The sequence below is a fragment of the Falco punctatus genome, assembly GCF_963210335.1.
Source record: "Falco punctatus genome assembly, chromosome: 6".
NCBI lineage: Eukaryota > Metazoa > Chordata > Aves > Falconiformes > Falconidae > Falco > Falco punctatus.
This window is the reverse complement of record NC_137585.1, coordinates 60,697,241-60,720,119: the sequence shown is the minus strand read 5'-3', so window position 1 is coordinate 60,720,119 and position 22,879 is coordinate 60,697,241. Positions and strand designations below refer to the sequence as shown.

Genomic DNA, 22,879 nt, shown 5'->3' with positions numbered 1-22,879 from the left:
TAAGAACTCCAAATACTGAGCAATTAACCTGTTATTCTCCTGCTAAGGTTTTAGGAGAAAGATTCAGACTTTTTTTTCTTTTCATTAATACCTTTTTTTCCCTGTTTTCACTGTAACCTAGCAAGCACTAAATTTCTGTGTTGTTCTTCTCCACCTGAAATTTAAACACCACTAGGCAGATAACAATGGCCAATTTCAACAGAAGCCTAAGGGGACTCTGGCAGGCAACACAATTTCCATCTTCCTCCAATTCTGTCTGTGTAGAAGAATGCATGATTTAAAGTAGTGGCTGGTGTACTTTAAACAATTATACCATCTCTTACACCCTCATTTTGTTTTTTCTGCTGTATCTTTCTTATCAAGCTTTCTGGCAACTAAATTACATCTGCTTCAGCCTTTCTTATATCAGTTGGACCCTACAGTCAACTTCAGAGGGAACACATAATGGGCTGTAAATAACACATTCACAACTGCATTTGAAAATAAAAAAATCACTTGTTGAGAAGGATGGAAGAATTCAAATTATACCCATTTAGTTTATCTCAAATGCAACTCTGACTTGATTAGTTGCTACTAATCTTTGAAGAGGAGTAGTAGTCCCATATGAATTTCCATGCCATAGTGTTTAAGAGGCTTAAAAATTCAATGTGATATCAGATAGTATAAAGGACCGAGAGTGCAAAGCTGAAGAGTGCAATATACCATTTCAGAACCTCCTAGCGAAACGGTATTTTCTATTAACTGTCCATTAATAAAAATACACAACTCCTTGAATACATGAGTGTTGATAACTATTACAGCATTGCATTCCCTGTTTAAACAAAGTACATGCCAGCATCAAAGAAACTCTTTGGAACACTTCTGTTTACTCACAAATCTACTGAAATAGACTCTTGGGTAATAATCAAACATTGCAAAATACATGATATTAGCAAGTATTAGCAACGAACCAGAAAAAGCACTCATTCACTTATCCTTGTGCTAAGAGCCTAAACTGATCACAGCAGTACACTGCCAAATACTGCAGTATTCTGCAGGATTGTTGAGAAAATGCACTGCAGTTTTGCTAAATTATATTGAAATTTTCTAAAGGACAGCAGTACAAACGCAGAGCCCAGATATTCCTTCCAGCTGTAAAAAAAAAACTTGTTAGTCTGAATGATAATTCTTGTTTATTAACTCAATGATCTATAAAGTTGTTCTGGCAGCTAAGAAGCGCTCCTGAAAATTCTGTGTATAAACTGTGGCGACTGCTCAGAAAACAGTTATGTTTAAGAACAAGAAAATGTAAATACAGTACCTCAGCTTCATGCACACTTCCAATTGCCACATGTTCACAAGAATAGATATGCTAACTGTGGAAATGTCAATATTTTATCCTTGGTTATATTTATATTTTATGAAATTATTCTGTACTATTACAAAGCTCTTGCGAGTGGTAAGGAATGTAGTTACTGTGTATTTTGGGGTCAGATTCTGCTCTCAGTTGCAGAGGCACATACACTGAAGTAACCTCATCAATGTCGGTCTATTACTCTGAGTTCATGGCATTCTGAGATCAGACCTCGGCTCTGAGAATTTGATTTTCATGTGAGATTTGATATCAAATGCAGTCTGCTTTGCTGTCTGTTTGAAGCAAACAGGTGATTATGAATACCAGATTTTACTGGAAGATGCATGCTTCCATCGCCCTTTAGAATTCAAAATATATTTTGCTTCATGATGAAGCTTAAAAGAATGATAAGATATCTCCATCATGCAATGGAATGCCATCGATATGTGGAAAAAATTGCCATTAAATAGCACATACATCTGCAGACAAAGCATAGCTTATTTTTCTCTCTCCTAATATATGCACCCTAACACATATGTAGGCCATCTTATGCATCAACTTGTCTGCATCACTGAGGTTATTCCAGACAGTTATAAAGAAACATGCATATTAAGCACATTCAGTGATAGACATAATTGAAACTCAAGAGGCTACCCATTGCGTATTAGAATAAATATAACCTAGATTATGCCTTTTCCCCCTCCCATACGTTTTTCTGAACTACTTTTGTTCATAATTAACTTAAACAGTTTATCACTCATCCAGATTGGGTTTGAAGCTATGTTTAGTTGTGTGTAATGATATATATACTCCCTCAGAGTCTACTTCAGCACCTCTTTAATCTTTAGCCAAGACTATCTAGAGTACTACTCACTAACGAACACCGCCAGTATATTTTGCTTGATAATGTATTTGTCATTTATCAGATGTTAAATTTACCCACAACTGTAGCTAAAGCCCTTCAACAGCTGACATCTGAAATCATTACTCAAACTGGCCTGCCAGTCTTTCTACACTTACTCTGTCTTCTGAGCTGTACGACAATGAAAACTCCCAGCTTCTCTTCAGTTGCTCTATCAAATAGCAAAATAAATTCAGCCAAAGGTGGATGCATTTAACTGTTCATTCATCTATTCCAGAGCATTGGCCATCAGAAGAGTTTGTATAACCTGTACAATATAACTGTCTCCATGGAGCTAATCTATACATAGTTCACATATAAAACTAAACAGAAAAAGGACCTGCAAACAGCAATCTTTTCTCTCTGCCCAATACATTGAAATATTTTTGAATATTTGCAAAAGTTTGTGTATGGTTTTTCCACTAATACTAAATAGTACTATTTCATACTCTGAAAGATCAGTAGTTTATTTTAGGATTTTTAAAGAGAGCAGCATATTTTAAGCAAATATTATTGAATATCAGCAGATAAATGTTGAGGTTCTTAAAATGCAAACAGGAATATTCGCACTAGAAATCTGACTCAGCCGTGACCTTTCAAAAGCAGTACAGGGAATGCATCATGTGATTTGTATTTCTAATCAAAAGATCCTGAATTTTAAATGGCAAATATTTGCAGGGGATTGCTTTTGTACAAGGTAGAGACTCAAGAGTTCTTGGAAGAAATTGTTCATACAGTAACATAAATTAAAAAATAACATTAGGAAAATATGTGCATGATGCAGTGATAGAAACTGTGAGACAAGAAGCATAACAGCGTGATTCACAATTACTCCACTTGCTTTAGCTCTCTTTCCTAAATGGTAACACAACACGAATTTCCCTCCGTGACCTTACCTATAAATGAAAGGGGCTACTGTGGCAGTGTTGGGGTGACTGTATTGCTGTTGCTGAGGAAGCTGGACAACACCATTTCCCGTGCCTTGGCCACTGCTTGCAACCATCGAGGCTGACAGAGCCGTGGAGGACCCTGGGGTGAGAGCTGTGCTTGGTTCTTTCCCTTCAGAAGAAGCAAAACCAGAGGAAGGAGAAGCCTTCTCACTAAGTTGAGATTTTGGTGTTGATTGGGACTGGTTTCCTTTTGTAGTCCTCAGTTTTTCAACCTCCTTACTTCCTGTGCATGTGGATGAAGCACTCTGCTTTGCTGTTGGCACCTTCGATCCAGGTTTTGGGATCCCACTGGAAGATGGTATTAAACTTTCCTTCTTGGCTGCTGTTGTCTTGCTTCCCTTTGGGATTAAGCTTGCAATTTTTGAGCTCTTCTTTGTAGATGTTTCAGTGACCTGGTCCTTCTCCTCCTTGACTGTTCTCTCAGTGCAAACTTTGTTTTTGTCCCTGTTCTTTTCCTCTTTGTCCTTTGGCTGTAGCAAAGACTTTTTATTGCTGAGATTTTTGCTTCCAGCTTTCGGAGGGGTTAACTTCGGTGATACTTTAGGACTGCTACTTGTGGAGCCGCCGCTGTTCACCCCAGTGCTTAAGACATCCATTTCGCCACACTCTGAAAAGGTATCATCCTCTCTTCCACTGTCACTAGGCCCTGAGCTCAGTGACAAAGGGGGTCGCAGAGCAGTCCTAGCATTAACCAGCTTGAATTTTTCCAGCATAGATTTTTGTCCAGATGAAGGGGGCTTCACGCCTTCAGAAGGGGGTGGCTTGAGCCTGTCTGAAGATGGAGTAGGGGAGGTTGCGGGACTAGGCTGCTTCACAGACAGCATGGTAGAGGTCGCACTGTGTTTGACATTCATGGATTTGCTGCGCCAAGGCTTGCTGGCACTTGGAGAGGGTATGGCAGAGACCTGCTGCTGCCCGGTGCTGGTGGGATGCTGCACATTTCCATTCATGCCTGCAGATGGATGAGGGCCTTTTGGGGAATCTCCTTGAAAAAACCAGAAAGAACCATAATGGTACAGTTATTCTCCCATGTCCTGCTTGAAGGTGATACCATACTCCTCAGGCATTCAAAACACAGTTACACATGATTTATAATAAACATAATTTACATGTGCATGGAACATGAATGTTCTCAACCAAAAATGCCTTTTTTCTCCCTCACCATCATGGTGTTGTCCAACACTTCTGTGAGCTCAGGACAGCTTTGGAAACACCTTCTTTGTAACCGTTTCATTATGCAAATTAAACCTTCCAGTTTAAAGATTCTATATTTACTAAGTCATACAGAAATTCTTCCAATCACATGTTAATAATCACACACTGAAACATAGAAGAAAAGAGAATGCTACAATACCTGAAGGAAAAAAAAACAACAGAGATGGTTTTAATGTTTAGTGAAAGCAAAGTATGTGCTAGAAAGCTAAGGTTTTGGGTGGGAGGAGGAGGACTGAGTATGATCAGTATTCATAAAAGTAAAAAACAGCAAGTAACTATAGTTTTTTTTTCTTTTAAGTACAGTTAACAACCTTTAGTAGCTGACTTCAGGAACTTAACCCAGTACACTTTCACAGGTTGGAAAAAATTTATCAGTGATTTAACCAGTGTCAGTACTTGAAAGTTACAGTGATGTATCATCTACATTGGTACAGCATCAATATTTGTTTTCTGCCTGAAGCTCAGGTAGATACAGAAGGCTCGTTTACATGGCTTGGGTACCTTCACTACATTATCTTGTCCAGGAACTCCAGCAAACCTTCAGAGTGAATGACAGCAAGATTCCTGCAACAATCAAGCTATGCTAACTGACAACCATGATTTTCAAAAAAGTCATCTAGCCTCATTAAGCAAAAGAGACCAATGCACAAAAGGGTTAAGCTCTTCTGTATGAAGCTCATATTTCCAAGGCGTATCTGAGTATCTAAACTCTGGAGCACCAGCGAAATGAAGTGGTAATGGCAATCAAATATGTGTAGCTATTTCAGCGGATGACATTTTATTTTAGTGTATTTATCTTGTCTTTCCATTCAGTCTTGGGACTGCCAGTGAATTAGGCCTATAGTATTTAAAATTCAGACCTATAAGAAAGCCCATGAGACATGCAATGCAAATATAGTTAATTAAATGGCAGAAAGTGCCTGATGTGTTGCATACATACATGAAACTAACGTCATGTCTTGCCCCACCCCCCGTCTGACTAATACAGCAGATGAGGACAAGGAAGACATTTGTCCCTTCAGCACAGAGTTCTGCATCACTTTCATTTTTGCAGTCTCAGCCCTAAGGCCCTAGTATGGATTAGACTACCAGCCTGGAAGTCTGAAGGCCACTAATACACGTAGGAATGGGAGGATTTTGAGCATCCTCAAAGGGGAGCTGTAAGAGAACGCAAACATAGCAAAATTTACTTTTTAAAATAGCATTAAGAAAAATAATTAGAAAAAAAATCCAAACAAAAGTAACACGATAAATGTAACAACTTTTTCTTGCTTAACACTATGAACAACTGGACTCCATCAGGACAATCACCTCCACCTTCAATGGAAGCTGTATAATTACATCTGCCCAGAGTTTTTTGTGTGCTCCTTAGCCTGATATGCAAACTTCACAGGGCTAAATGAGCTCAATCCACCTTCACAGGAGGTTTCAAGCAGCTCTGCTGCATTCAGTTACTAGGCAAGAAAACATTAACTGGTAAGGGTTGCCTCACAGCATTTTTGGGGACAGGTAAGATTACGGCTTATTCCCCAGGCTCCAGGCAGCACCATGCACAAAGAGCACCTTTGGTGGGCAGCTGCAGAGCTGACCCCTCCCTTGTGAACAAAGCAGTTGTGACTGAGGCCCTGCTATTTTCTGGTAAGCCTCAGATCCTGGAAGAGAGCCTGGGGCCAAGGACAGCTGTTGGAAATTACTGCAGCCCTCAGGCTTCCTTAATTTATACCAGGGATCAGCCTCGTGGATGACAGCCCAGGACTGGGTGTGCACAAGGACTTTGTTGCACACGTCTTGCCTTGCACTAAGATTGCCTTAATTACAAGGGAGGATTAGGGTCTTCATCTATCCCAATAGTTTTGCAGAACAATTCGTTGTAAGACTATGCAAAGCTAATGCAGAATACACGTAACAATCTGTGAACAGTGGGATGCCACCACCCTCTGTTGCATTAATTTTGTTACATTTGTATGGCTTCAGGCTATTAGTTTTACTACAAGAAAAAAGAAAAAAAAAAAGCATTCTGATTAAAAAGAAGAATGTGTGCCTTACCCTATTTCCTGCTGTATAATATTATACTCATTGAAGGGAAACGTTGTAAAAAGAAGAATATTTAGTGTTTCATCAACAGCTTGTTCTGCTACATATACAGAAAGAAAAAAAAACACCAACAAAAAACAACAAACAACCCCAACCAACAACAAAACCAACACCAGTTTCTGGAACTACTGATACTTATTTGATCCTTATGTCACAAATCATAAACAGCATCCAAAAATTACAGAGAACTTTAACTTGTAACTTGCCTTTAATCTTCAATTTAAAGTATATCCTTAATGTTTCTGCAAGAAATGTGGACTGCATGCTCTCAAGAAATATTGGGAGCTTGTCTGTATGTTTAAAGTTGTGGAATAAAAAGATTTATTTCCTCCCCAGCCCAAATGCATTACTTGAAGCTGCACATCATTCATTGCTTTCTGCTCTTACAGTTGGACTTAGCTTTAGCTGTTCGTTACATGAAATCTGTCCCCACCCTGTGGTGATTTTGATACAGAGTGAACTCAACCTGTGATTTAGTATTTCTATAAACTGAATTTTATAAGAAGACTGTCTTTTGTTTAGGACCTAACCCCCTCATTGCTAAATACAGCATCAGCTCGTGGTAAAAACGATTTTGCGTTCTGCTTGACAGCTCAGTGCTCCGGAGCTCTGCCCGACCTGTGCTGGGAAAGCAGAGCAGCACCCCCCAGGTGTGCAGTGCGGAGATGTTTCTACCAGCAAGCCCAGGACGGACATTTTAAAGTCCACTTTTCACAGGCTGTTGCACAAATAAAAGACACATGAGTGGTTAATCTTGGGCCCAATACATAGTCAGCATCCTGTCTACTACCTGTGACCCGTGATGTGTTCTGTGCTGTTGGAGAAGACAGAAACTCTGTGACAATATCGCCCTCATGGCAGCACAGTTAGGTACTGATAATCTAAATATTCTGTAGTATGTAGGCACCCAAATTAGAGTATCTAATTTCAGTCACTCAGAATAAAAATGGTTAGTAGAAAATGGAAGAGTTGCAAGGGACTGCTATAAGGATGTTTGGAGCAAAGAGATATCTGGTGAGATAAGAGGAATCCAGCTTGTTCAACTGTTCCTTTCCAGCTGGCCATGAGCAAGGACTGTCCAGCTTTCCAGCAGCCCAGGAGGAGAACACCACCATGGACAACTGGCAAAATACTGGCACCAGAAGAAATGTAAACAAATTACAAGAGGGACAACTGGCAAAATACTGACACCAGAAGAAATGTAAACAAATTAGCTATAGATGTACATACTGGCCACAGATGAACAAAGATTTGCATCGTCAGTTCCAGGACGGTTTCTCTGAGTTGGTATGGGCAAAATAACCAAATACTGTTGAAACCCAGTTTGGATGATACACTAACACCATTTTATATTATTAAATTATATTTAAAAGCAAACAATTAAACTCCATGACATAGAGACCCTTATCAGTGTTCAGATACAGTGTTTCTCAGCATTAAAGTGCAAGTATTTGTTCTTAAAATTTGACTTGAATTATAGCAGTATTTCTTTGCTGGTCTCAAAATGCCCTGGGTATCCACCTTCTTAGTAATGTGAATAATTACTTTATTCAAAGTGTCATTTTCATAGTTTTATTTCATCTTTATTTTATTAAGTCAGAAGCAGATAGACGTGATGTGACCTGGAAAACAGATGTGTTCTTTGAAACCCACCCATAAGCTGCGATGTCCAGGGAAAAACAAAACAAAACAAAACAAACAAAAAACCCCACCCCACCCACCCCCCCCCCAAAAAAAAAAAAAAAAAAATCAGCTCACTAAATCTCCACAGATGATTTTCAGCTAATGGCAGGTATATTGTTTTGGTACGTTCTGTGTTCCTGACCCAGCCACAGCTACAGAGTTACCAGTGTCATAGCAATGGGTTGGGTCTGTTGGTGAAAACTGCCCTGACCTTAATGGAGAGTAAACTTGCATTTGCTCAGGCTTCTTGCTGTCTGAACTACTACTCCCTAAGCAACACTCAAAGGAGATAACATTAATGATATATTAAATAATTAAATACCAAATAAAAGGCCCATATCACATCTTGTTTTGGATCACCTTCAGGTTTCCTTAAACTCTATTACGACATATCCATTCCCCACTGTGACTTGAGTTGGAAACCACGTTATGCAGGAATGGATTTCAAGTATTACATATAACTGTATTTAAAAATAATACCTCATCCTGTATATCTTTTTCTGAAGTCTCCTTATAGCACATACAGGAAGGTGTACAGCAGAGCAAAATGTGCCAAAAGTGGTCTGTCTGCCCTTGAAGAGGTCTGGGGGTCCCAACCTCTGCTGATGATATATCTAGCACAAATAGTCTCTTTTCCCTCTTCAGTTTATGCAGCAGTAATAAAGAATTACGAGCTATTTACTATGTGATCTATGCCTCAGAAATTAGAGTGTATGGACTGTATAACCATTCAATAGAAGCTGTTAAAGTTATTGCTCCAAGCATCTGCATCAGAAGCAAAATTTGAAATATAAGGTTTATTATGTGTGCTGCATTGTAAGGAAAAATCAGTTTTTCAACACATAATGTCTCACTTTTTTTTTTTTTTAGTGGTGTTTGCTATTATTACTATTGCTCTTGTGAGGGTTGAAGTTTGTTTCTAGAAATATTCTTCAAAAAACCTCAGGTCACAGGACATCCTTAAATACTTTAAAAAAATATCAAAGGACTACTTGAAAACTTCACTGTAATATTAAAAAATTAACCACTATAAAAAATCTAAAATATGGCACAGTTCAGCTGTTTTTCTCTTTAAGCAAAGTAGCAGCACAGTGAATTCAAATACGGGTTCTCATGTGTTCTTTTAGGGTATTATAAAAAGTAGTACTTTGCTATCCTTGCACTCACAGCAGTCTTTTTCTTTAAACAACTTCTGCTTTATCCTTTGAAAAAAACTTGTATTTGGTTTATACTACAATGTAAAATTAGTGTTCTTCCATCCATTCTGCTGTTTTAAAAGAAAGAAAAAAGAGCAGACAGCAACATCTCAAATATAGTACTCTAGTTATGCAACATTACATTTTCTATATCCTGTAAAATTAATTGAATAATTATACACAAAGCCACCCCTTATCCTCTTGCAAGTGATGACTTCACTAAACATCTCAAGGTTCTCATTCTCTGCTGTAAAGAAATGGGAAAATGAAGAAATCCATCCTGCAAAAAGCCATGCAAACGTGCAATGCAATGCAAACCTTAGCAGTCAAAAGACAGTTTCCAAGTTATGAACTAAGAACATTAATATCTACAAACATGTCTCACCTTGAATCATTTCATTCTCACATATTTCAGTAGCAAACTTAAGTCAACAATACGAAGCAATTCTAAAACCTTAACTGTTGTACATACCTTCACTCAAGCAGCCACATCTACTTCATAACCTCACTATCGTATTTGTGACTTAGAGTGTCTACTCAGTTTTCACTCTGATGTCTTTCTAGTTTTAGCCTGGATGTCTTGCCATAAACAAGTCCTTGACAAAATAAATCCCATTATAGAACTATCTAAAACATTCAAACCTGATAGTAAAAATAAAGAAATAACTATTGAAAGGATGGTTTTATATCTTCAGATATAGCTAGGGGCAAAGTGTGTTCATCAGAATTTTGTAAAAAAAATCTGGATAGCTGCCTGTTGCTTGGATGAAAAACATTCACTGCATACTTGTTCCTCCCACAGACCCCAAGGATGCAAACGGGTACTATGTATATTGTATCATTTTCAACTGCATTCTAACCGAGAGATATGAATAAAATGCTGTTCATTACACAAAGGAAGAAAGAAGAGGGGGAAGGGGATGGATTAGTTACACAACTCAGAAAGCTGAGTTTTTACATTATTCTTTCTGAGAATAAAGCCTTAAGAGGCATATTTTACCGGAAAATACTGTCAGGATGAGAGATAACAGAAGGACCCAAGGAACAAAGTTTGTTTCCATAATGGAAGTTCATATTTAAAGGAGGCAATAAAAGATGAACACTGAATTCAAATCCCTGCAAGATTTCATTACATTTGACTTGACTTCCAATCCTTTATTGAAACTTATATATACCCTAGGTAAGGTTCTGAAGGAATAGACATATATAATACTTTGATGCAAATATAATATTCTGATTCTTCTTCATTAGAGGCTAGAATGCAAAGTCCCTTGAAAATTATAGCAGCCTTCCTTTGGGTTGAGTAGACCTAAATATGGGCCAAGATTATAGGCATCCAATATGGATTCATTTTCACTTCAGAAAAACCACCTAGTGATATTTCCATCAAAGAGAGATAAAATATAATTACAACATCTTGAAAGTTTTCAGTTCTGAACTTTAATCCCAACACAATCACAAGTCCTGATTCAGAGCTGTATCTCGACAGGTCTTCCTTACCAAGTCTCAATATTCACTCACTACTTTGACCCTTGTGGATGAGTTCTTTTGCTGATTTCCCCCCCGACCTCTTGTATGTTATACAGAGTGAGCTTAGTAACTTTTAATCACTTACCTTTTTCATTTCCATTTGCATATTGTGGAGGCTTGGTTTTGTCAATGCTGTTAAAGCTCTGGCTTCTCCGATTTAAATTAGAAGCTCCCTGGACTTTGGTACTGCTGCCTGCAGCCGGCACCCTTGAGGGTCCTGGAAGCCTGGAATGGTATAATCAGAAATCCGTTCATTTTATGTAATTCAACATATAGAGGAGGCAGTATGAAAATATCAGACCAGAATTTAAAACAACTGCAAACAATGATTTCAGGTAAGCAACAACGAACAAGAGGATTCAAATTAGTTAGACTCCACAAATGAAGATAAAAGCATATCCTTACGCACACAGAAGGGAAAAAAGATGCTTTGTAGAGTCACAAGACGTGTAAGAAGATGCTTTGCATTTGCCATTAACATTGCTAAAACAGATTCACCCTAACAAACCATTAAAGTGCAATGCAATGTCAACTTTTATTTAAATCTGTCACTTTTGAAGAGGAAATGTTACAGAAATTGATTAGAAAGCACAATACATAGTTGAGAAATATTTTGTATCTTGTACTCTAGCAAATTTCACAGCTGTGTTTAGCATAGAAGCTGGCTTTTTAGTTACCATCTTTGGTTATTTTTCAGAGGGCTATTGGCTAAAACATTTCCACCTTGTTATTTTAAATGAAAAATACTGAAAATTCCTATTTTAGTTATATGCTACAGATGCACATATATCTTTTAGATAGAAGCATATAATATAGACTATACAGTTCATTTGTTAGTATTTGCTGCCACCATCTGAACCTTACTTTATGGCCATGCTGCGGAAAAATATGTAGACTGTTGCCCTGGTGTGTGTAAGCCTGCATCTTTTTTCTGTCTGACTATTCTCTGATGTAAGATTCTTTAATACATGCTTACGTCAAACTTTCTGCAGCATCTTTGTGGGCACCCCCAATCCTTTCCAGTTTTGTTATCTGATAGACAAAATTAAATGCTCGAATCAGCAAGAGGCTTTTGCCATAGGAGAATAATCTCTCTCTTCTGTTTCTCACTTGTTGGAATGATATGATGATTTTAATAGTGGTAATATAAACTATACCAGAGGTATCAAATTCTGTTAGTTTCATACGTTACAAAAGAGCAGCATCAGAAGGGAGAAAAAAAATCATGTCATAAAGAATTACAAAATTTTAGATTTCTTCCAAACTTTTTTTTTTTTTTTTTAAATATACTGGTATAACAGATTTTCATTAGCAAACATATGTAAACAGCTCCATGTTCTCTTCCTCTACCAATTTAAGCCTCAGAGAGCTAATCCATTAGTTATTTTTATGGCTCATTCTGGCCGCCAGCCTGCCCTGCTAGTCTCTGTGCCGAGCCCAGAGCAGACTGTCTCTGCTCTACAGCTGTATGGATGGTAACCTTTACAGTGACCCATGAATTCGAGTGATCTTCTGTTCCCTGAAGAATGCACTAAAACAAACTTAAAAATCCATTTGCTCCTTCTCATTACCCTAATTTGACAGGCAGTAAGAGCCCTGAGATAGTTTGTCAAAGGTAATGAAAAAGGCAATGAGAAGGCATGTGCAACACTGGAAACTCATCTGTTCTGTTAAAATATAAAATAGTTCTGCATATATTCTGCATGCCAGAATTCAAGAACTTGCCACAGTAAGCACATTATACATGAGGTCATTTGCTCTACACACTTTCCAGTTTACCTCACTTGCTGTCTTTATTAATTGAATTCAGGTTTTAAATTACTCTTGCAGAATCGTGTTAAGCAGCTAAGGAAATGCAAAGAGGAAAATAACAAATAAGGGACAAGTCACATACCTCTGAAAAGGCTTCGGAAACACTGCCACAGATTTAAAGTATTAGACAATAAGACTGTTAACCCCAACATGTTCAATGTGGACAAGACAGGAGCATCAGCAATAAGGAAAACGGAAGACCTATAAATGCAGGTGCAAAGCAACTGGACCGTGGTATAGCTCATTCCGAGCTATCACCAGCAACTCAGATTGTTAGTGCGCTATACTGCAAAATGCAATCTCTATTGTAAATTATGCAATTTAGAGTTCATTGTTCTCACAATGAACTGTACAGCAAAGGTATAATTAACAAACACATTAATAATACACACACACCCAAAAAAAAAAAAAAAAAAAGCTAGAAACAAGAGAAGATTTTAGACCTCAGTTTCTTCTTCAATCTGGCTTGTAGATTTTAGTGCTCATGGAAATGATAAACTAAAAGTACTGATGCAATCTAAAACAGGTCAGCTCCTACACACAGTTCTGTCAAATTCACTGTCAAAACAAAGCACGTCATTAGTGGGGACTGTGTGCAGGCTACTTTTGATGGAGCAGAAGTCTTGGAAATGGTTCCTTTTTTCTGCTTCATTTTGCTCCTGCCTGTGGCTTCTTGGCTCTGTGAACTCAGCCTTTCAGGTGTGTCTACGATACACAAAAAACATCTAGTGGAAATTGGGACAGACTCCCAAACTTCTTTTCATTCACGACTGAAGTAAGGATTTGAGCCAGAGAGTAAGAGCACTAAAATCACCAACTAATCCTCCACATCCAAAATTTTACATGCAGGATACAAAGATGCAGGATACATAACAACCAGAAATATTGCTAATATACAGTATGAATCAGGTCCTTCCAGTCCATACAAGGCTTTTCCGTGGCAAAGCTCATTGTTGCAAAGCTTGCACGCATAACATAAATACACATTGTTTAATGCCTGCTTATGTCCAAAGGATAAAATATCAATGGGCATATACTTGCTTGATTATCACTAACAAGCAATAAATTAGAGATATTTAACTGACCTAGAAGTCTTTTTTTGACTGGTTGCAATTCCACTGTGATTAGACTGAGTTGCATATCTGGCTGTGAGACTGTATGAGAAGAAACAGAGAAATTGAATTAAAGAATTTCTTTGAACATGTATAGAAAGAACACACTTACCAGCAAACTATGAGTTAATGAATGCAAATTGAACACGGATAGAAAACACAAATTAACTGGCAAAAATATGATATAATGCAAACATGCAGATTTTTATGAGAGATGCAATGAACAGAATATGAAATAATGGATATTGTTGTAACCTGTCTCATTTGCTAGAAATTATCTTAGGAATAGACAATGCAGGCAAAATTCCACAATGACTGAATTACTGAAGTCTAGCTGAATTCACATAGAGTGCACCTCAAAACTTTGTGCCTTTTTTTTTCATCAACAAAAAGTATTAAGTATGAATATACAGCTACTAGTTTCTCCAGCAACCTGACTGGGTTCATGGTCTGGCAGTTAGGAATTATTTGCTATACCAGATCCAACATGGACTCAGAAAAACTCCTGCTAAAGAAAGGTGACCCTCCTGACAGTAGTGCTGTATAGAGTAAGCATCCCATTATAATTTTCATTACCGTTACAGCAGCACAGGTCATGTATATGATGCATTACCCAGGCAACAAATCAGAGGCTTCATTAGGAAAGCCCTGACGTGCTTAGGCTCACTGTTAAATTCGATAGGAAAATGCACCTTCATCTATTAAGGCATCCGAGTCACATTTCTATAACAGAAGACATACTGTACGACAGGCCTAAAAGCTATATGTTCCTTCTGATACCCAACAATGTGTCATTATTAAACAGCAAATTTATGCCTCTAGTATTTTAGACATTTGTACAGGGGATGTATCAAATGCATGGCCAAGTTACGGCCTCCTGCCAGGTAATTTCAGTTACTATAAACAGGTGCATCCTTTGGGATCCACATAGTCTGAGCATATAGACAAGTGCCTAAGCCAGGTGCAATCACAACATTAAATTCCTTGCATTATTAACGAAGTAACAGAGAACTGAGTAAGCAGAAACTGATAGTCACATATTGCTTTTGTATCTTACAGTTGTGCATATTCCAGCAATTCTTCTGAGTAGCAGCAGAAACCACAGTGCTCCAGGCCCTGCTTTATAGACTGACAGCACTTACAAGAAACACCTGGTGGTATTGAGTCTACCAGAAAAGTGTTAAGCAGTTTCTGCTAGTCCACTGAAGCAGAGAGCCTGAGTACAGAGCAGATGGGAGGAGTCCTCAAGGGGCAAAGGTCTTCCCATACTGGCACAGCAGTCCTGAAGAGGGGCAGTGGCAGAGGGGAAAGCACAAACCAAGGGACAATGTGAGCCTTGAAGGGGATGTGTGATTATTGTTCCCTTACCAAATTAAGCCCCAATAAAGGATTCAGCATTGCCTCTGTGCCTGCCAATTACAAATGGCACGTGTGCACACAATGAATTTATAAAAAGGAGAGTACTTCAGCCTTAAGAGGGCAGAAAGGAATTATTCAACATATAAAAGCAGTATTCAATTCTCTGACATACATCTTCACAGTAATGCTGACAAAGTGGGGTTTTTTCGTAGGAACATAACTTTTGTGGGAATTATAATAGACTACATTAGTACCATAATAATTACAGTTTATGTATTTTTATCTATCTAGTAATTACTATATTGTATTTTATTTCACTTACAGCTATCTTTCTTAATAACTGCTGGAGTTAAGATGCAAATGTGACATAGGTGGTTTTGCTGAAATTGCTAAATTTGTGACTGCCGTAACAACCCATGTTTTGATGAGATCTTCCACTTGTATTTTTTTCAACATATTTAAAATGAAGGAATCTAGAAATGGTTGGCTGGTTATCTGCATTGACTAAACTAAGAAGTTTGTGAGAAAAATGGTATATCAGACAAAACCTTAGTGCACTTATGTCGTAAAAGGTAAAATGATACACAGTACAATCAACACAGACAGTGAGCTGAAAAACAGAGTGAATAGGATGCATTGCCATAGCGTACCATAGGGTTTCTACCTCAAACACAATTCCGAAGTAACTGGAAAGATCAAACAACTTAATCTCCATGATGTTGCCAAGTTGTTGAAAAGCTAGCTCACTGACAGATTGTACCTTATTTTCGCTTTTTTTCTTTTTAATAGCAAAAAATACATGAAACACCTATCTGGAAAAGCTTGCTAGAGTGCTTTCCTTCTATGTCTGTAATTGGGACTCCATCCACTAGCAAATTCATGAAACATCAGCCTATAGACTGCTCTCAAACTTTCCAGACAGGCTTGAAAGGCATTGATGGATGTGTCATCATCACTAAAGCAACATTTCCACTGTAACTAAGTAAATTTGTTTTCCAAAGTAATGTGACAAATGAAAGGGAAAAAGATAATTTTAACAGCTCATAAACCAGGTGCATCAAGTTCCTAACAATTTTGGGTTTTCCTTCTCAATTAGCACTGGATGTGCTGGACCCATTAAAGCTTTGCACGGATGCCTGTTCCCTAAGTGTTGACCCCACTATTATAGATGTGAACTGCAATACAGATGCAGACTACACTTTAGTCTAGCAACAATTCTAAATGTATAAATAAATATTTACCTGCTGCCCTCTATCTTACCAGATAATTGCCTGTGGGTAGTATTTTTGCAATCAGGAAAATAAACCTGGTTTGCTTAAAACAGATAATTTTTTATGCTTACAGATCCACACAAAGATATAATAAATATGTGCCTGTAATAAAACAGCAAATGCATGTTAACAAACCAGACAGTAAAAGTTTAATGCTACAGCATTTAGGACAAGGAAGGATTTACTTATCAGAGGGCTGGAAAGGGGAATTTTGAAAGCCTCTGGTTTTTAGCTGTCTGCTCCCAAGACCCTTTCCACTGCCATAATACTCCTACCAGCAGTCTTTCCCATCATGGTCACAGCTTCAGTTTCTCAAAGGAGCCATAGCAGTCACCTGCAAAGCCCAGCCACAGCGCATTGGTAGGAAGGGGACATACAAACTACAGGGGGACTAATCTTGACAACAGAGCCTGCAGGAAACTCCACTGCTTCTGGAGCTGCAACCTACCATTGGCAATTGCGGCACTGGACCTGGTCCAGGACCAGACATCATGCTTAGCTCTCCTCTTTCACCTAATGCATAGGGGAAGAGACGGCAGATGCTCCTGGTTAAGCAAACCCCAGTAAGATGTAAAAACAGGTAAGATGGCATATATGCATCTGATCCCAAATCTATAGGAATCACCTAGACCCTGCAAACTGGCTTCCAGGTAGAAATCAAGCCTCATTATTTTCCCTTGCAAAGCAGGGAAACACTAGTCAACAGAAAAGATATGAAACAGTGATGGTGGATAATTTCTATTGCTGGTCCCTTTGTTAAATGCTGTGAGAGGACGGAATAAACATCCTGAGACCACCCAGAAAAGCAGTTCTGCAGAGAGGCAGAGAGGAAGGTACAGAGACATTAGAGATTGTACTGACCCTGAGGTGCTGATGGGCAACACCACAGCTGTACTACAGACATGCTGGTTGCAGGAACCAGGACCCTGCACTATGTGACATGGCTATGCAGCATGGTCAGTTGCATTGGGGAGCTAAGCACTGTGCTCCACCAAGACAGAGAACTGATGGAGGGCATGCAATTGCAGGCAGGATAAAAGGGTAAAGAAATGGTCCTGAGGTGTAGGGAAACCTAGGAAGCAAATTTAAGCTACCATACTGAAAGTTCTTAAATGCTCTCCCACTGAAAGTGAAATATTCAACTGAAATGGACAAATAAGAACAAAGAAGAAGAGCGAAGGCAAATGACTGCTTGACACTGGACTAAACTTGCCAAAAAGTGTGTCTTGCTGCTATACAAATAGCATAGTATGTCAGGAAAGAAGCAGCTCCTTGAAAGTGTGTGTGCGCCACGTAAAACTGAAGGATGGAACTCCTACTAAACCTGGATACAGAGCATGAATCAAGCTGAAAATACTTTAAACTCTTTCTTCAAAAAGTAACCCATCCAGCATCACCCTGAATATCATCTACTTTTTATTAACAGTCTTTCAAAAGATTAGAAGGATCATGTTACATCATACTGTCATTTTCCTGTAATGTTAAGAGTCACATGATGGTTCTAAAATGCCAGCTATGTGATCTGTTAAAATTAGACAAAAGGCAAAGGGATTCATAGTATGTAATGTAATTCTACCTTACTGGCATACTTGAACTTTAATATGCTGTTGATCTTATAAAATGCATTTATATCACTAAGGTAACTCCACTCTAGAATCGTTCAAGACTTTTCTATTAGTATGGTCTACTCATTAAAAAAATGTTTAAAAAGAATGCATTTTCAATGTAAAAAATTCCCCAGAAGGTCTTGATTGTCCTGTACACATATTTTTTTTTATTTTTTTTTAAACAAGCTCCCTGGTTGTATAATACTCATCAGCTTGCCTGGCAAAAAGTGCAAGAGATAATATTCTGAGGTTCACCTGACTCCAAATCCCAAGTGCGCCTGGAGAGATACCACAGGAAATGGAAGTTTCCAGTCTCCTCACCATACCAAAAAGTCTGGAGAGGTAAAACATCCCTCATTCCTTTAAATGGACAGCCAAGAAACACTGAAGAAAAAAATCAAAAAACTTGAATTTTTCCACAAACAATATTTTTCAGACAATTCTCTGGCCTTTTTAGCCGAGTCTTGGTGAATTAATATATGTTTACATCTATGTATCTATCTACATATTTTTTTAAAAAAATGTTATTTATGTAAATGTAAATGTTCTATATGTAGGTGTACTTTGTAGGTATATTTTATAGATGTGTACTTTATATATATATATATATAACACAGAATCACACATTTATTTTTGCATTCACAAGAGGAAATGTCTATGGCTTAGGCAGTTCTAGCTCATACCATGTCATCTGTTTTATATTAGGTGGGCATTTCTCCTTTCTGCTCTTTGAACTTCCGGCATCTTATACAAGTCTGTCTTCAACTGATTCAGGCTTCTAGGTATAAGTAATGTTGTGTTTTTAATATTTTCCTTTTGTTCACAGCTCATAAACCAAAACACAGATAGCCCAGTGTTGCATCAACACTTATATTCTTGCAGAACACGGTGACTTGTAATAAGAACGATCCTCCACCACAGTGAGCATACCTTTCCCACCCTCATCCCGGTATCTGTAGTATAGGTATTCTGTGGAGTTTAATGAAAGAATATATGGATCACAACATAAAAGAAACAATAAGATATCAAGTAAAAAATGTACTACTTAGCTAATCTGAGTAACCTGACCTGTAGCTCACCTAAAATAATGCAGTCTTTTAAAAACCACTAAATTTTCTAAACAAATTGGCCAAGTGGACAACAGCACGACTAGGCCCTTAGGGACCAATCATACCCTTTTACGACCTTATCTCCATACCATTTATGATCTTGCACTATGACAAAATTATAGTAGATGATCTGTATGTAATGTATGCCGCTATTCTTGTTCACAGTTTCATAGAATAAGACTGTAAATTTTATTTCTTTTTTCCTAGGGGGAATGAAAAAGGGGGATACCAGAAAGCCTGAGGTTGTCACCTCTTCAAATTTACACTCATTGTCTCTTGAACCTTTTCATAGATTTCCAGAAAATCCACAGGCATGAACATCTTAAAGGATGGCTGCGATTGCTATAAACCTGCATCAAACAACTGCCACATAGTTAAACCTGTTTTTATTGAAGTAATTAAAGTACATTTTTGACTATTTTGTGTGGTCTCCCCATTATCTCTAAAATAGTAAAAAGCTATGTAATATAAAGAAATTACAAGATTCTACCAATATTTCAGCTATGATCCCATAAGCATTTTCAAAAAAGCAAACCAAAACACAAATACATATATACACATAAATATATGTATATAGTGTTTTTCCTAAGCTGCTAATTTATGTTGTGTAATAATGGTGAATTTAAAATATAAAAAAGCTATTTTTTTCATTTCTGTTTTAATCCATTTTTCTTAGGCAATAATTGTCATAAATAGCACCACCTATGCTTCTTTGGAAGTGTACAGAGTCGTGATTTGTTTAAATTGTTTTTTGGTAAATGAAGAGAGAAAGTAATCTGCATAGTAGCTGCAAAATGTAACGTTTTTTCAAAAACTGCACTACAACAATACGTAGTGTATCATATTTGTTGCACAGTCTTTGAAAATACTAAGAGATAAAATTTGACACAGAGGACTGACAGCAGCAAAGAAAGTAGCAGTAAAACCATAAAACTATGACTTAAATGAATGCAAAAATACAAGGAAAAGACTGTGTCACACCTTGCTATCAAAGAATTAAGGAATAAATAGGAATAAGGAAAGAACTTTTTTCTTCAGAATAGGTAAGAAAATTAATCACAGAACGAAAGAAAGAAGACTGCAATAATGCAATATGGCTCCCATTGCACTTTGCCTTTATTTAAATTTTATTTGCCCTATACACAAAATTATACTCAAGCTCAAATGTTTGCAAGACATCAGATTTAAATAGGTGGCAGGCCTTGGAAAGGAAAAAATACATGTACAATGTTGCATACAATCTCATTCTCAGAGAATGAGAAGTATTAATGAATCTCTACGGTGAGTGAGGCTGGAGCAGCAAAGAATGTCTGAAGGGAAAATAACTACATTATAAAGCTTCTATTCCTTCAACAGGTAATATACAAAAAGTTGGATTCAAATGTTACAAGGGTGAATGGAACATTTCCCATTAAATTCTCCATGATCTGGATTAGCAGCAGTGAAAATTATGGCCAAAGTGCATCAAAACTGAAATATAAAAAGTAATGATTGGCAAGGGAGGCAAGTGCCAGACAATGAGAATATCTGAAATGCATAGAATGAGAATCATCACTAAACAGAATTAAAACACTCTTTTAAAAACTGTGAGAACAGACAGCATGAAAGGATGACAGTCACATTTTGAAATGCAAACAGAACAAGAGGCAGAGAAAGAAGTATCAGTCTTGAGCAGATCCAGAGGTAATTTATGAACAGGAGAAATCAGCGTAACTATGTCACAGGTATGTTCCAGAAAATGTTCAGACAACCATTAAGTACTTTGCAAAGAGGTAGAACTGTAGAAGATACTGAATGACACACAAGGGCAGGTACCAACCCATAAAGGACAAGTTTTTCAGGATACAGCCCACAGAATTATGTCAGAAGGTAAAATATATAAGCAGTTTCTGAGAAGTTCACAGTGAAATGGTTAAATAGGAGATGAAAACATTAAAAAAAAAAAAAAAGTAAAAGCTATTGAGAGGCTATAAAATACTTTATAATTTATTTTTTTTTTATATTTTCTATCTATTATGTGCTATATTATATCTATAGAAAAGACCACTTGTTTTAGAAACTGAAAATCTGCTTTGAATCCCCTTTTCCCCTAGTACTTTAAGCTTAAGAAATATTAGGTATCTTCTTATCTTAGAGAGAATGGGCTATAGGGAAGGAACATGTGACAAATGCATTTTTCCTATTGCATTATTCTGTCTTTTCTGTGTGAAGTTTATCAGAAAGGTTAGTAATTTGCAATCATCAAAAAGTAACCCTTTTGTGTATGGTAATTTTTAAGTCTCTCAAATGAAACAGAAGCATGTATTACAAAACTTCAAATAATGCTAATGCATTTTTTTCAGACTGCTTCAAACCACAGCCATTAAGGTGAATTTTAGGGGGAAAAAATTGCTAGTGAAACTGTGGCAGTAATAATGTATAATTAATATGTAAGAGGTTATGATGGTGTACTTTTTACAATGTTCTGTCAATATACCATAGATGTAGCCTAGAAAACTCCTGAAACTGCAGTAATTCCCAGCATGTAATGGCAGTTATACCAAACGTGTAAATTAATTTCATAGCTATATGATGCAAACAAATAGCACGTGCAAGAGCCCCTTTTCCTGATGACCTATATAGTGCTTATCACAAGAACAAAACTCCTCTATTTTTCTGTAGTTCATCATTATTAAATATAATTTATTTACTTAGGTACACAATTAACTGGTTTAATTGGTACACAGAGATACTATGTTCTTTAGTTACTTGGACTTCAGGGCAACGAAGGTGAAGATGAAATAACATCCTTCCTGAAGTTCCTTTCATTGGGAACCACTGAGGACTGTAATGATTACATCTTTGAGGAGCAGAAAGAAATGGGGCCACAGCTGATTTTCAAGATGGAAAGATAGCTCAGTTAAAGTAAAATTAAATCCCTAAGGTCCATTTGAAGGTCAGCTGCTGCAGGTCCTGGTGCAATCACATTAAGCAATTCATTCTGTGTTACCTCCCAGATGCATAAAAATACATCAGATTAAACTAATAGCAGCTTGTTCCCTTAGACACGTAGTAGAAAACAAAGAACAGAAAGAATAAATAAAGCTTTTCCTTATTTTATTTTTTTTTTTTGCAGTCATTAGATAACAATTCTAGAGTGGGAAAAGCGGGAACTACCTACTTGTTTCCCTTCGCTAAAACCAAGTGACTAGCAATTGCAAGAGCTAAGGACAGCAAAGAAACTTGGTTCATCATTTTCACAGAATCACAGAACGGTCAGGGTTGGAAAGGACCTCCGGAGATCATCTAGCCCAACCCCCTGCTAAAGCAGGTTCACCTACAGCAGGTTGCACAGAATAGCATTCAGGTGGGTTTTGAATGTCTCCCGAGAAGGAGACTCCACAGCCTCTCTGGGCAGCCTGTTCCAGTGCTCCGTCACCCTCAGGGTAAAGAATTTCTTCCTCATATTCAGATGGAACTTTCTGTGGTGCAGTTTGTGCCAGTTGCCCCTTGTCCTGTCGCTGGACTCCACTGAAAAGAGCCTGGCCCCATTGTCCTGACACTCATCCTTAAGATATTTGCATACATTGATAAGGTCCCCTCTCAGTCTTCTCTTCTCCAGGCTAAAGAGGCCCAGCTCTCTGCCTTTCCTCGTAAGGGAGATGCTACAGCCCCCTCATCATCTCTGTAGCCCTCCGCTCGACCCTCTCCAGTAGTTCCCTGTCTCT

The 22,879-nt window shown here is 37.7% G+C and overlaps 1 protein-coding gene across 10 annotated transcripts in view; it reads right to left on the bottom strand.

Annotated features, from left to right (window-relative positions):
• NAV3 (neuron navigator 3) overlaps positions 1–22,879 on the bottom strand; it is a 494,512-nt gene that overhangs the window by 212,968 nt on the left and 258,665 nt on the right. For 8 of the 10 annotated variants that reach the window (XR_013928956.1, XM_080392484.1, XM_080392479.1 and 5 more), the window contains exons 6-8: positions 13,800–13,868; positions 10,988–11,127; positions 3,131–4,169 (exon numbers count right to left, since the gene is read on the bottom strand). Coding sequence is in view for 9 of the 10 variants with exons in the window: in XM_080392484.1 (XP_080248610.1) it covers positions 3,131–4,169; positions 10,988–11,127; positions 13,800–13,868 (1,248 nt within the window). In the remaining variant the exon portion in view is untranslated. The remainder of the gene's footprint in view (positions 1–3,130; positions 4,170–10,987; positions 11,128–13,799; positions 13,869–22,879) is intronic. The other 2 variants (XM_080392485.1, XM_080392482.1) reach the window with 1 other exon arrangement.